A 14,518-nucleotide genomic window follows, 5' to 3' on the forward strand; every position below is an offset into this window, starting at 1 on the left:
AAAGAGACAGCTGAGAGAATGACTGTTTTTAGCTGCTATAACATGATAGTAACAGGAATTGACTTGGTTCACCAACATTCAACAACATTCAATTCTATTATAAACATATAATAAAGTGCGATGTGTTGTAGTGGTTGAGAGTAATACAACTCTTTGGGATATTCTGTTATTGTAAAATAATTAACTCTGGTTTCACTTCACACCACTGTTTTTGATCATTTTCCTTTAACTGCAGACCCTGTCATGTTTTATTCCATACTTAATACCTCTAACATCTAACATTTTAGCAAAATGCAGTCAATTACTAGCACAGCTACAGTAAATTTATCCTGACAGCTTGGAAAAGTTAGATTATTTGCTCTAAGACAACACGTTTTTCACAATCTTTTTTTAATTATCATAGCCAACTTAGTTAGATTATGGCCAGAATTACATCCCATACAGTATGTAGGAATCATTTTTTCATCAAAAGTGAAATTTATGAAGATTTCTAAATCAGACTTGTACCTTCATATTGCCTTTACTTAGTGAAAAAGAGAGAGGCAGTTGTATGTGGGTTACACAAAGTGGTGGAGGATTAGAGGTGTAGAAAATGAGTGATAGCTTTGCTACCCCGAGGAGGACAGACGCAGGGGTCTGGATCCTTTTGTCCTTCAGTCTATTATAAACATCCTTTGGACTGATGGGATCTTTTACCTACAGAAGCAGGTTACAGAGGCAATTGGTTATGCTTCTCTGAATGTTTATACATGGATTGAGAGCATGCCTGGAGTTTACAGAGTCTTACCAAAGATGTAAAGCCAGTAGTGCATTCATGAACAGCAGTGGAGAGACACATTAGTGCATTATTGAGTAAATATACTACATGATTAAGCCCTTTAAAATCTTTAAAGGCCTATTTTTACATTTTAATCTCAAAGCATATTATTAAACAATTATTATGAATTATCCTGTTACTAACATTATTCAGTTACTAGAAAAATTAGTAACTGGAAAAATATGTAGACACTAGTTTGAGGAATGTAATTCTGGACCAGTCGGAGGACCCTGGAACGCAATTTTGAGAATATCTAAATGAGACGAGACATGACATCAGTTCCATAAGCACAGAAGGTCTGTCAGTCTGCTAACTGAATTACCATGAGATCATATCAAACCTCAATAACAATCCAATGTCATCAGTTCAATAGCTCAGAAATAAGATATAATAGCTCAGTGCTGTCCTGTCACCGTAGCTTTCTGAGGTGACTGTTCTCCCATATTAAAACTGTATCAAATGACACTTCAATGACACTTAAAGGTGGCAGACTGAATTATTTCTCTGTGCTACATCTGTGGCCACATGCTGGTGGCTTGTGTTCTGTGTGTGTTTGACGAGCTGCTCCCTAAATGCTACTAATGCCTCGGGCACAGACTCTGCTTTTCAGAGAGGAATCCCCAAAAAGACAGAGAACAAAGATGTGAGAGGACTAGGCAGGACAAGAGCAAAAGGAGAAGAGAAGAAGATAATTATATTGTACCGACTGAAATATCTTGAATTTATCTTGAAGTTATAATAAACAATTATTAAATTATTAAGCTTACTAATCTGACTACTTATTAAGCCTACTCCAAACATTTAGTTATAGAAAATACATGAAATCATTGACCAATAGAAGACAATTCCCTGATTTGAAAAAAGTCAAAGAAATAGGCTTAACAATCTTATACTTGTTTTATCATAATCTCATAAAGATAAAAAGAAAAGAAGAGAATTATACTGTACCCAACTAAAAATATCTTGAATATAGCCAAAGATATATAATATTACTTATGAGATAACAATAAAACAATTCTAAGCCTATTTTAAGACATTTTAGGAATTTCATGGTTGAAATTAGTCTTTTTCAATTACAAAATAATTGATTAGTCTAAAAAAAAAGCACGTAAAAGCTATCGGTTAATGTTACTCTTGAAATTAGTATTTTATTTAATAATCTCTCAAAGATAAACAGATCCAATGAACTGTATTAAATATATTCTCACTTGAATTTTTTTTGTTGTTGTTTCCTTTTGTAAGCTTCACAGCTCCATGATCCAAGGTTGGATTCTGCCCTCACGTTAATGTGTGGTTTCACACTCTATCTACGTGTGTGTCAGACTCTATGTCTATGTGTGTGTGTGTGTGTGTGTGTGTGTGTGTGTGTGTATGCGTGTGTGTGTGTGTGTGTGCACCTGGTGCCCTGCAATGGACTGGCATCAAATCCAGGCTGTCCTTTTGTCCAGCATTCCTGGAATAGAAGTGTATCCACTGTAATCCTGACCAGGAAGAACCAGTTGCCAAAGACCAAATGAAAATAAATGCAATTTACAGAAGAGAAGAGAAGAAAAGCAAAGTGAAGTGAAGAGAAGCGAAGTGAAAAGAGAGTCAGTCTAATGAATATGGCATTGAGCAGCATAACAACAAGCAAAGTACCAGATGGAAGAGATGACTCTTTATGTGACCTCAATCCACCAGGGAACAGAAACTCTACAGTGCGAAAGTTTGTTTGGCCCCTGAGCTGCAACACATTACTTTTAATTGTTAGTGTCTTGATGGGGCATCAGGCAAAAGAGCAATTTTTACAGTTCCAGAGTGGAATTCAGGTTCAGACTCGGGCTATGCCATTAAAGATGCTTTTTTATTGACAGAAGAAGATGATAGGGTTCCTCTCTCCGTACTGTTAAGCCGAATACCAACAAATTGGGTGGCCATGTTTGACTGTCTAGAAGTGGATGCATGGATGGAAAAAGTGAAAAAGTATTAGCACTGTATAACAGAAAGACAGAAAGTATGGCAAAGAAAATAACACATATGAGGAACAGGTGACAGATGAAGTATTGAAGTATGGGTGAGGAGGGAAAAGCAGCTTAGAGAAAATGACTGAATAGAGCAACAGAGGGAGGAAGAAAGGAGAGAGGGGTGGGGGTTGGCTGGAGTCCATGTTAGCAGCAGGGGAGTGGAGCAGTCAGTAGGGGAGGATCACCGAGTGGCACGTGGAGAGGCAGTATTTCATCGAGCTGGAAGAGATACAGAGCTGCGGAGGAGGAGAGAGAAAAGAGAGAAGGTGGAGGCAAAAGACAAGCCTCCTTCTCCTTAGTAAGACAAGTGAGCAGTGCACCTCGAGCACGCCAAAATCAGCACAACCCTTGACTGACACACACTCGTGCGTGCACACCCACACCCAACACGTTTAAGGTTGTGGAATGCGCCTGCTGTGGCTGAGACTGACAGGGCAAGCAGCCAGCATTGAGTCACAGCACTGCGCTTTCTTCTATTCTAACGCCGGCTGCACCCTGGAAACACACACAGAAAGCTTTGCATATTCACAACACCTCTGAATGCTACGGACATAACACAGATACCTCCACACCCAAGGATTAATGAGTGATGCACCAGTGACTGCATGCAAACTGGAACCGGGGCTATCATCTCTGAGCTGGATGATGGATGCTACTTGTCCTGGATGGTAGAAACTGAGGGACATTTCAACAGGATTGTGTATACAGTGTGTGAGTGTCAGGATGGCGGTACGGTTCTGGACCCTTGTACTTTGTGTGGCACTGTGGAAAGAGTCTTCTGCACATGGAGCAAAGAACAACTATCCGAGATTACGGCTGTCCCATAAAGGTAAGGAGGCAACAGGTGTATATGTGTGTGTGTGTGTGTGTGTGTGTGTTTATATATATATATGTATATATATATATGGACATAACATTATATTATTACATGATAAACATTAACTAGCATGAACTATAACTGCTTATTTGGATTAGGGCATCATCCCATGTGAGTGTGTCTCTGGTTGAGGGGTCTATGAGGTCTATGATGCGAGTGAGTGGGTTTTAATGCATGGCTTCCGCTTTTCTTAATGCAGGCTGAACAGATTAACAGGGTGCATAATTAACAAGGCTTTTCTAACATCCTGTCTGTCCACATTTCTCAGATAGTCCCTCAATAGACTCATTAAATCTAGAGTAACCTACACCTCACAAAAGAATGAGCTACATTAATTTGCTTGTATTTTTCTCATTTGTAAGTTGCTTTGGATAAAAGCGTCTGCTAAGTGAATAAATGTAAATGTAAATGTAATTAAAAGGTTACAAACTGTAGATACTTTCACTTCAGACAATAATAGTTTGTGGCCTTGCAGATCTCTTGTATGTCATTGCTTATGTAGTGTTTGTACTTTGCTGCATTGCCTTGTACTTTGTTATTTTCAGGAATCTAATATAGGCCAGTATATGGTGCTGTATTGTATGACATATTTTGGCATGACATTGATATGAGACTGATACATGGCCACTGATTTGAAATAGACCCTTATAAAAGTTGCCCTTATAAAAATTGATTTACTGGTTTACTGGTTAATTTTAAATTCTACAGTATGATTGGCCATGGCTATGTTAATATTCACAGGATCATTTTCAACCATGCAATTTGTCTGACTTTTATAGTGCTTTTTATTACATGCCCTAAGTATTCAATAAACAGCAGCTTCAAACTTATTTTAACCAAGAATTAACATGTGAAAGTCAATGAATAAAAGTATAATGTAAGTCAAATAATACTGCATATGCTCTATGTACATGAATGTTGAAATATATGTCCAATTATATCAGATTTCTGAAGTGCTATACAATATCCCAGTTCCATTATACTAATGTGACAATAAAGAATCATGAATATAAAATTTTGAATCTTAAAAAATAAGCAAGAAGCAAAGAAAAAAAACAACATAAATTGCAATATATGTGAATTTTCTCTTCAAATCGGGTATCATCATATTACATGACATTAATATTACTCCTAATTTCCATATCATAAATCTTAACCCAGTGTTCATTTTAAAATGATGCTACTTTCCTTCCTGAATATTTCTCATTCAAATCTGAATCATTTATACATAGCCTCTTTGACTCCCTTAAAAAGTCAAGTCCTGTCCTTTATTGCTGATTTTCTCTATGACATGGTGGTCGAGTTTCTACAATGTGGCTTTCTTTAAACTCTAGAACTTCAGTCATGGAGCATTGGCCACTCGCTTTGTTATGCTGGTGTCTATCTTTGGTGTTTATAGTATAAGATGAGGACACGCTTTGTAGATAGCTTCATAGCCTACCATTAGGGAATCCTCTATGTGTGTGTAACTCCCACACTTTGATCGCTTAGCTGTGGAAAAAAATGTTGTATAAAAATCCACACTGCAAAAATGATCATGGCTGAGACAATGTGTGGACTGTAGATACTTGGTAAATCTTTTTTTTTTCTTTCCATAAATCATTTATGCACTGAAGATTGGAAGCCTTTCTGAGGTCTGGTCTGCTCTTTTACAATATGGTGGATAATAACATGATGAAACACTAGAATTAAATAACTATGAGTCACAGCTAGATGATTGACATTGTCAAAAGAAAGCTTTTTTCCCACCTACTCCAAAGATACTACTCTCTTTATATCTCTTACCTCCATTTGACTCCCTTTTATCAGCGTTTGACACCAACACTCTCTTTCTCTCTATGCAAAACAGTCTATCTTTTACTGTTTACTTCACACTCCATTTCTCACCCGTTCCATCGCTCTGCTCTCTGCATGCCTGAACTGATAAATCGTGCTTCGCCAAAGCAAGGAAGTGTGTTGAGCGAGCATCCTATCATTACAGCATGAAAAACATTTGGCTTTTAAAGAGGTTGTCAATCTGTTGCCAGTGCAAGTTGCCAAATTTCTACGGCATGCACTGAGGGATTCACAGACCTTGGAGGCAGATCCAGGAGGGAGTCGTGCGGTTAGATTTCATGGGTTATACCCTTGAGATATTAATATGTCTTAAATTATAGTCTGATTGAAAACTGGGAGGTAATTTCAGTCAGCTTTGCTGTAATCTGTCAGCAGCTGCAGAGTGCAAATTTAAGTGTTTGTTGTAAGAGACCTGACAGGAACCTGTGGCAGCATGCCTTAGGGCCTAATTTAGATTAATTAGACATTCTTACAGTGTCTCTATTTATTTAGTGCTGATTTCCTGTTTTACAACTTCCTCCAAGTCTGATCGTTGATTGCAGTTTCATTTGCCATCTGATTGCTGTTTTTATGTTAAATGTCACTGGATAGCACCTTTCAGGGTACAGGTTGCTATATTAAATTTTCACAGATATTGTTTCTGTCAATTTCCATTAAAGAAAAAGAACATAGGCACAATTGCTGCAATTGAAATTAGTAAAGGCTCCTAGTTAAGCCTTATAGGGTGTTGTTGTGAGATGCAAAATTACATGTTAAGGATAGGTTGAGCAATTTGGTTTCCTCAGAATAATCTTGGTGGTAATCTCATTTTGAGTTCTTTGGAAAACTTCTAAAATGGGTTTGGGTTATGAGCTCATAATAACTTTGGATTGGGTGAGGCTCTCAACAATCAAATGTCTTAATACAAGCAATTAATTGCTGAATCACCCTGATTAGATCAAAGCATGAACATATGGCAGGCTGGCTACAACTCTGTGGAATCCATTAAGGGAACATATCAAAAACAGAAGAAACCATAACCTTATTTACAATATCAAAATTCCCAATCCGAAAGAATTCACATAATAATGTGAATGGCTACCTCAGGTTAAGGGATGGGTTAGTGTTTATAGGTTTTCCTACACCATTTTTTGTATGAAACTGAACAAAATCTCTCTTACTTGTTCCATTTTGTAAAATGTTGCACTAAGTAGTGTAGTATGAGACCAAAAACAGGCACAATCCTGCACAATGTGTTGATCAACAACTTAATTTCTTGTATCTATGATTAGAAAAGTTTTAAGTGTTTGGGTGAACTTGTCTGGGTGGATCACCACATTAGAAACTCAGTTGTAAACAATTTCAGTTTAAATTAGTATAAACATAACTCTGAGGTTGGATATAACTACAGGAGTTGAGCAGCCGCTGTATTGTTTTGGGTTAACACATGGTTTCTTCAAAGATTAGAAAGTTCCGCCTAAAGACAAACCATCCAATTTTGAGGCATGGAAATCATTTGGCCCAAATCCTTCAAAGCATGTCAATGCTACATTCCTAGACTGACAGTCAGCTTGCATCTATACTCTGGTATTTTTTAGAGTATCATATCATGAGGTTGGATTCCTTTCAGACTACTGATTTCATTTCAACCATGCTGTCTTCCACCACACTAATGGGGGGATTGGTGTGTGGTTAAATCTCCAAGAGCTGTACATTTATCCCAAAACAAAATTAGTTTAAATATTTTCCAAACATTATTACAAAACACTTCCACCTGGTCGTGCAGAGTGGGATTCTGTTTTAAGTGATGTCACACTGTTATGACAGAGTTAGAGTTTCTTGCATTACCTTGTGTAAATAAATCTCTCTGGGTGTACCATGGCGTCATTGAAGATTTACTTTTCTCAAAATTTAAACACTCAGCTGCCAAAAGTTCTCCAGAGCTTTCAGTGTGTGTTTAAGCTACTTAAGAGGAACCAGTTTCTTAACATGTATCGATAATAGTTAAAATAGAGTTGACCTTCTGTGACAGTAAAAATGTTATTAAAAGTATTTTTTTTTAAATGTCGTTTTTCTAGTTGTCCATATAAAAGTCAGCATTTGATTTTGAATAAGAAAAAAAGGATGGTTTAAAAGTTGCTGCCATTTAAATAAAGCCTCAGCTTTCTAATAACTGGCTTATCAGCATTAATGGTGTACTAAACTGAAAGATTGCCAGTGATTACCATAGGTCATTGTTATACCACCTGCTGCTAACGTACTAACACACAGCAAAATCCCCAGTGTTGAATTAACACCTATAGTGTTTAATTTACTCTTCCAGTGTTCATTTGTATCCAAATGGACATGAATAAACACTGGAGCTGTTAATTCATCACTGTAGATTTTACTGTACACCCTTGGTGTTATTTTACAGAACTTTTGGCAGCGGTGCAGATGGTAGCTCGTAGCACTAAGGTCTGTGCTTTGTTTTAAACCTGATAGCTTTAAACTGATAGTATAACAACCGAAATGTCAGCTCAGGTTGCATGTAGGTTGAAGCCATAATTGCTAGCGCACCACCCCTGTCTGCGGTGTAATTTTAAACCAACTTTTAAGTCAAATAAAAGCCTATCTATGTTCCTGATGACTTTAAATGATTTTGCTCAGTCATTTACTTACAAAAGCAGCAGATCTGGGAATCTTAGTTCATCAAAGACTGTGTGTTTTTAACTATGGTATATGTGGGGAAAGACAACACCATAATCTATATACATAGCTGTTTAGTAATCCAAGTATCCATAAATGTATTCTGATTTATACCCAAACTGAGCAGGGCCTAAACTGGATGAAGTCTTGTTTATTTTTTGGCTATGACAGTTACTCAACCTCAATCAATCGAGTTCATTACTAGTCTACAATAAGAAACATGTGTAGAACTGTTTTTAATCTCATTCACACAGCTATTTTTGTTTGTACTTTCCCAGAATATTTTCTAACTAATTTAGATGGTTCAATTTCACAAAATATTAACAAATTTTAAACCACTACATACCCCAAAGAGCAATTACTAAGGATGCTATAAATGCATTGTGTTTACAATCTCCTGATGTTTTCATGCACAACAGTCTCTAGATAATGTCTAAAGAATGGTAAAAAATAATAATAATAATAATAATAATAATTCAGTGAACAACAGTTTTGTGAGTGGAAATACCTTGTTGATTAGAGAGGTCAGAGGAAATTGGCCAGACTCATTTGAACAGACAGGAGGTCTAATGAAACTCAAATAGCAACTCTTTACAAATGTGTTGAGCAGAAATGCATATCAGAATGCATAACATGTTGAATGGTAATTGGGATGCGGTGCAACAACATATAGTAAGACCACACTGGGTTCCACTCCTCTCAGCCAAGAAAATGAATCTGTGAATACAGTGGGCACAGGCTAACCAAAATGGAGAATAAAAGATTGGAAAAAGATCTTTTTACAATGTTGAAACTATACAGAATTTTAGATTATAAAATATTTCATATGCTTTTTTATCTATGAAAGTTGGCTGTAATTCTGGTGTAATCAATAAAACAGTTTGACATTTGGGAATCCTAATTTTCTGTCCTGGTAATTAAATGAAAGGCGGAGGAACTTCTCATCTCTGCTGTGCCAATAAATCTATGTTGCTTCCTGCCACTGCTTCAGGTAATTAATTAACGTATTTAGAATAGTGATGAGTTCATTCCTGCTGTAACTCTGACCTAGTACACTGGCAATGGCACAAGGACACATCCAGCATATCTCTCTGTTTCTGTCTGTGCTATCACACCACCCCCTCTTCTTTTCATGGCATTTTTCCTGAGAGCTAAAAGAGGTCTATTTACCCAATAAACCCATCACTTCCTTTCAAACATCGGAGCTAAGCGGTCGTCATGGAGACAACTTCATGGAAAGAAAAAAGGAGTGAGATATATAAAGGGAAAGGGAGATAGAGATTAAGAGTTTGCTTTAAACATCACAGGCTGTGGCATCAGTGCAACATAGTGTGTGAATCCATACATATGGATTTAAGGATGACTTTCTGCCTAAAACAAAAGTGTGTCCTGAATTAAATGTCTAAAAAACAATGCAAGATTAGATCAGTCTTTAGTGTGGCTCTTCATTTACAAACTCAACCAAGACCTCACAATGAATTCAGTGAACTCTCAGTCATGTGCATGAAGGTCATTCCATCACTTCTTCACTTTCCTCTTCTCATTAGATCTCAGATCTTCTCCTCAAGTTCACCCAAGGCTTCACAGTCATTCAGTTTCCCACCGTCTTGTCAGCCCACACATTATCTCACTCTTGTTCATGTGGCATTCATTTTGGGACGCGACATCTCATTCAAACACTTCACAAAAGGTTGTAATGAAAACTGAGTAATCGTCTTTGACACTGATGAGACTTCCATCTGCCTGTTCTCCCACAGTGAAGTCGAGTGATAGGGAATATTCAGACTGTTTTTTCTCCTTTTTTCAGAAGAGACGTTATTCAGGCAGTTTTTTCTCCTTTTTTTCGGAAGAGACGGTCATTCACACCACTTGAATGCACAATTTCACTCCATGTTCCTCTCCAAGTCTCCTGCTGTCTCACTAGCTGTGGTGGAAAGACTAGAAAGCACACTCACTTGTAATTACTTGTTATTACAGATTACATTTTTACATGTCTACAATTTGACACAACTAATCCTAAAAAGTTCTATGTTTGAGGAATGCATTTTTAAACAATTATATTAACTAACCAAGTGAGCTATGCCAACAGGGAAACTCTTAACGTTGTCGCCATTTCAGTAGCTTACTAGGTTCATTAACTAGCTAGCTAGATTGTTCATGTAAATTCATACTTGTTTCAAGCTACATAGTTAGCTATCTAGAAAAGATGCCCTTTACACATTATTCTAGGTGTTACCTATAGGATATAGCAGCACTTAATATATTTAACACAACATGCAATCGCTGCTGAACATCGAAGTGACATCTTAAGTTAAAATACAGAGCTTTCATACTGTAAAACATCACACAAACCTCTGGTTAGCTAGTATAGCTCTCTCTGCTAGGTTGAATGTTAAGATGTGAAATTCGGAGATTTTCACTGACATAATTTTCAGATCATTATTATGCTGTTTCCTTTTAATCATTTAAAATTGAAGATACCTGTTAAATTGGGCCTGGGATGTTCATATGTCTTCACTGTCTCAAACTTTGCTGCTGCTGACTAAGCTTTTGGTGCCTGAAGTATAGACTTCTGTTAGATTCTTCTTTATTTTGATAGGGTCTTGAAATTGAACCATTTAAAATCTGCACATTTACTGTCTATTAAATTGGCTGACAATCTTCCAGGGTTAAATGCATTATTATTTTTGTAATCTGTGACAGTGATCAAAAATAAATGAAGCAAAGATTAATATATAATAAGTACTGATTTAATTATACTCTAAAGTACCTTTACAATGACCCATGCACTTAAAAACTGTAATGAGAGTACATGTAGTTTGCTACTTCCCACCACTGCTCACTATTCTTAGTGATTCTTAGTGTTTTAGTGGCATTTCCCCTGGGATGGTGCTTAAGTAAAGATCTTTATGACTGTGGATGGATTGCAACGTAGCATCAATCACTATGTTACTTTCACTGAAGGGCAATTCTCTTTACAACACTCAAAGATTTACAATACGCTTTTAGTATTCTGAAATCAATAACTAATTTAGATTTAAAGCTTTTCTTTGTTATCCCATGTACAATCTTCCCTCCTTTTCCACTCGGTCACGTTCCTACGACTTTCTGGTCAGAGTTATTGATTGTTTTAAATTTCAATTTGATATTTTATGAGTTTAATTCTCTTTTCTCATCTTTCAATACCTTAACTGCACATGTTGAAAGTACTCTTTCTTTCTTTCTTTCTTTCTTTCTTTCTTTCTTTCCATTTGAAGTGTGATTGGAGTAGACTTTGTTGCTTCCAAGACCCATTTCCTTTAAGCTTCCCGAGAGCTTAGAGGGACCATTTCTAACCCAGGTGGAGAAAATAATAGGGAATTAAAAAAAGAGGGGGGAAATTCCAGCAGTAAATCTTCAAAGCATACCATTGTACACTTGTATAAGCAGTGCGTATGATTTTTTTTCATTCAGTCATATAATCATGGGTTTTAATGTATGCGAGAGGCATCTTTGAGATCTTTGAAGTACGTCAAACGTGCCTGGTCTTAAAGAGAATTTGAAACTTTTTTTTTTTTTTTTTTTTAATGTGAGTAAAATTCAGTTCAACCCGAGACACTCTGCAGACATACTGAAACATTTTTGTGGTTTGAACTAATAATTTTAAGGTGTAATATTAAGGAAATTTTTATTTCCTTGTTTCCCCTGTACGATTCCATGACTACATCTTGTCTTTTTATAGCTACACTTAATAAAATAAACTGTTACCTACTTGGCACACGGTGGTTAGCACGTTCGCCTCACAGCACCAGGGTTGGGGGTTCGATACTCGCCGCTGCCCTGTGTGTGCGGAGTTTGCATGTTCTCCCCTTGCTGCGAGAGTTTCCTCTGGGTGCTCCAGTTTCCTCCCATAGTCCAAAGACATGCATGGTAGGCTGACTGGCATGTCCAAAGTGTCCGTAGTGTATGAATGGGTGTGTGAATGTGTATGTGAGTGTACCCTGCGATGGGTTGGCATGGATGGATGCTACATACTTTTAATTAACCTTTAAAATATTTAATAAAGTTCCGCTTGTCACATTCAAGAGAAGCCCACATTGATTTATGTTTTATTGTTACTCAAGTCTATTTGTTAACTGTAATCATTTGGATTAAGGTGTGAACAAAATGTGGAAACTGAATGTATATGATATTCAAACAAACTTTGCATTTTAGTTACATATGGAAAAAAAGTTATTTAGGACCTGTTCTCCTCCAGTTTGTCTTACATGAATTCCTCAGCATGCAACACATCTGACTTCTAAGACTAAGCATTTGACTGATGCATGCCTCTTGTTTCCAAAGAAGGAGCACAGGCAGTGTGTGTTTGTGCATCTGTCAGTCACTTCAGTTTGCTCTGTATCAGAGCAGCAGGGAATCAAGTTTTATCTTGTAGCAATTGGGAAACAGCAGCTGAGTGTTATTTTTACTTCTGATGGTGTGTGAAGGTGGAATATCTGTCTGGATGTCCATCGTCATTAGCATGAGCGACAAGCCAGAATAGGTGAACGGGGTGAAAGGTCGAAATGTTCACTTCCTAAATAAACTGAATTGCGAAATTTTGTCACAGGATGATGGAAAGAGGATGCAGTTAGTTGTAGAATATTTGATGAATGCAAATTATTATTCATGCAAACCAGTATTGATTTTAGATGGGATGGCTTAAACCCAGGGGCATTAGCTGGACTGTTACTCATGCGGAGTTGAGCCCAGATTCTTCTCCGTCAAAGAACTTTTAAAAACCTACTTCTAAATAGACGGTTTCCATGCAATTTATGTTTTCTTGCATGAGAGGGCTAATGATGTAATTTCCACTGAAACAAAAAGACAAGGCAGGGCATGTCTGAAAATCTAATGAGAAGCTGAAGTGCAGAATGATGTCATCAAAATTGTTGATCCGTATTGGTGGTAAATGCAAAGATTATCATTGTTTTGGAGCACACTAGTTTATAGATAACCTTAAGTGTCTAAAATGTCCATTTTGATTTCATGGGGACTTTAAAGACAGATAGAAAGCATTAAAGAATTTTAGTGTTTCAAGTATGTACTGGTCTACTGGCTTAATGCCATGTTATTTTTTTATCAAACATTATCAAACATTGTAAATGGAAAACTTGCAGCCCTTTCATTAAAAAAAAAACACCAACAAAAAAACACTACAGTCTGTCGTGTAATTCATAATTTGATTGGTCAGTAGTTTATATACCTTTAAGGGAAACTAAAAATCATGATAATGCACCTTGTTCAAATTCACTGCTGATGACGTGTTACTGATTAGGATTACAGATTGTTACTAGTAGCCCATCTCCACCAGCCATCCCTGATGAAAAATAATCATTCCTAAAATTTATTTCAATCAACTTACAGCAAATACAGTATAGACCCAAACAGTATTAAGTTCAAGTTAATTGACTCCTGAACTGCACATCTGACATCATATACATTTATCTCTCTATTCCATCTCCATGCCATCTTCTCTACTCGGATCTCTCCTCATAACAGTGTAATATCAGCATGTGGAGTCTCTCTCTCTCTCTAGCTGTGTCACAACAGCCTTTAAAGAGACCATCAGTGCTTTAATCTCACTCTCTATCAGGCGGGTCTACTATTCAAAGACAAAACACCTCACGGTGCAATGCTGGATCTGAGCACTGTTCCATGATGGTAGTGAAAGCAGATTATGCCAGGTATTGGCATATGATTCGTGCAGATGATTCATGCTAGGTGGTTTCTTCTAGAGAAAGTGAGATTAAATCTGGTTTGGAGTTAGAACATAGTTTTTGGTTAATGTTCAGTTTAGGGTTTTTTAGCATGCTCAATTATAAGACCAGTGTATGTCTCAGGTATAATACGGAGTGCAAAAAGTTACCCCATTTAAGACAATAATTTAAGAATAGTAAATTCTGCTGTTAGGAGCATCTATAATCCAAACCTGACACGCCTGAACAATCCTGCATGGTAAACATTCAATCTTGCCTTTATCTGAGTAAAACTCAGCATACAATGTGATTGATTCTTCCTCCACCACCCCCAGCATAGAGTATATACACATTACAAATGTGCCACTATAGCACATCACTGTTGAATTCTTAAATCTCACTGGTCAGTAGGTGTTGATTATTTTTCTATAACAACATTGATGACAGTAGTCCTGGCTTTTAAGACAAATCACAGGTTTATATATAAATGTATATTAATAAGCTCACTCTAATACATTATTTTTTCTATAGTAACAATTCATTCACAGGGACCAGTATGGCAGACTCTCCACATAATCTAAAACTAATAATAAACACATTA

General features: G+C 36.8%; 1 protein-coding gene across 1 annotated transcript in view; it reads left to right on the forward strand.

Moving 5' to 3' along the window:
* Window positions 1-3,024: 3,024 nt before the first annotated feature.
* sema3e (sema domain, immunoglobulin domain (Ig), short basic domain, secreted, (semaphorin) 3E) overlaps window positions 3,025-14,518 on the forward strand; it is a 50,295-nt gene continuing 38,801 nt past the window's right edge. The window contains exon 1 of the mRNA XM_047153273.2: window positions 3,025-3,649. Coding sequence (XP_047009229.1) covers window positions 3,544-3,649 — 106 coding nt within the window. The 5' untranslated portion in view covers window positions 3,025-3,543. The remainder of the gene's footprint in view (window positions 3,650-14,518) is intronic.

The sequence above is a fragment of the Ictalurus punctatus genome, chromosome 4 (genome assembly GCF_001660625.3).
Source record: "Ictalurus punctatus breed USDA103 chromosome 4, Coco_2.0, whole genome shotgun sequence".
Lineage (NCBI taxonomy): Eukaryota > Metazoa > Chordata > Actinopteri > Siluriformes > Ictaluridae > Ictalurus > Ictalurus punctatus.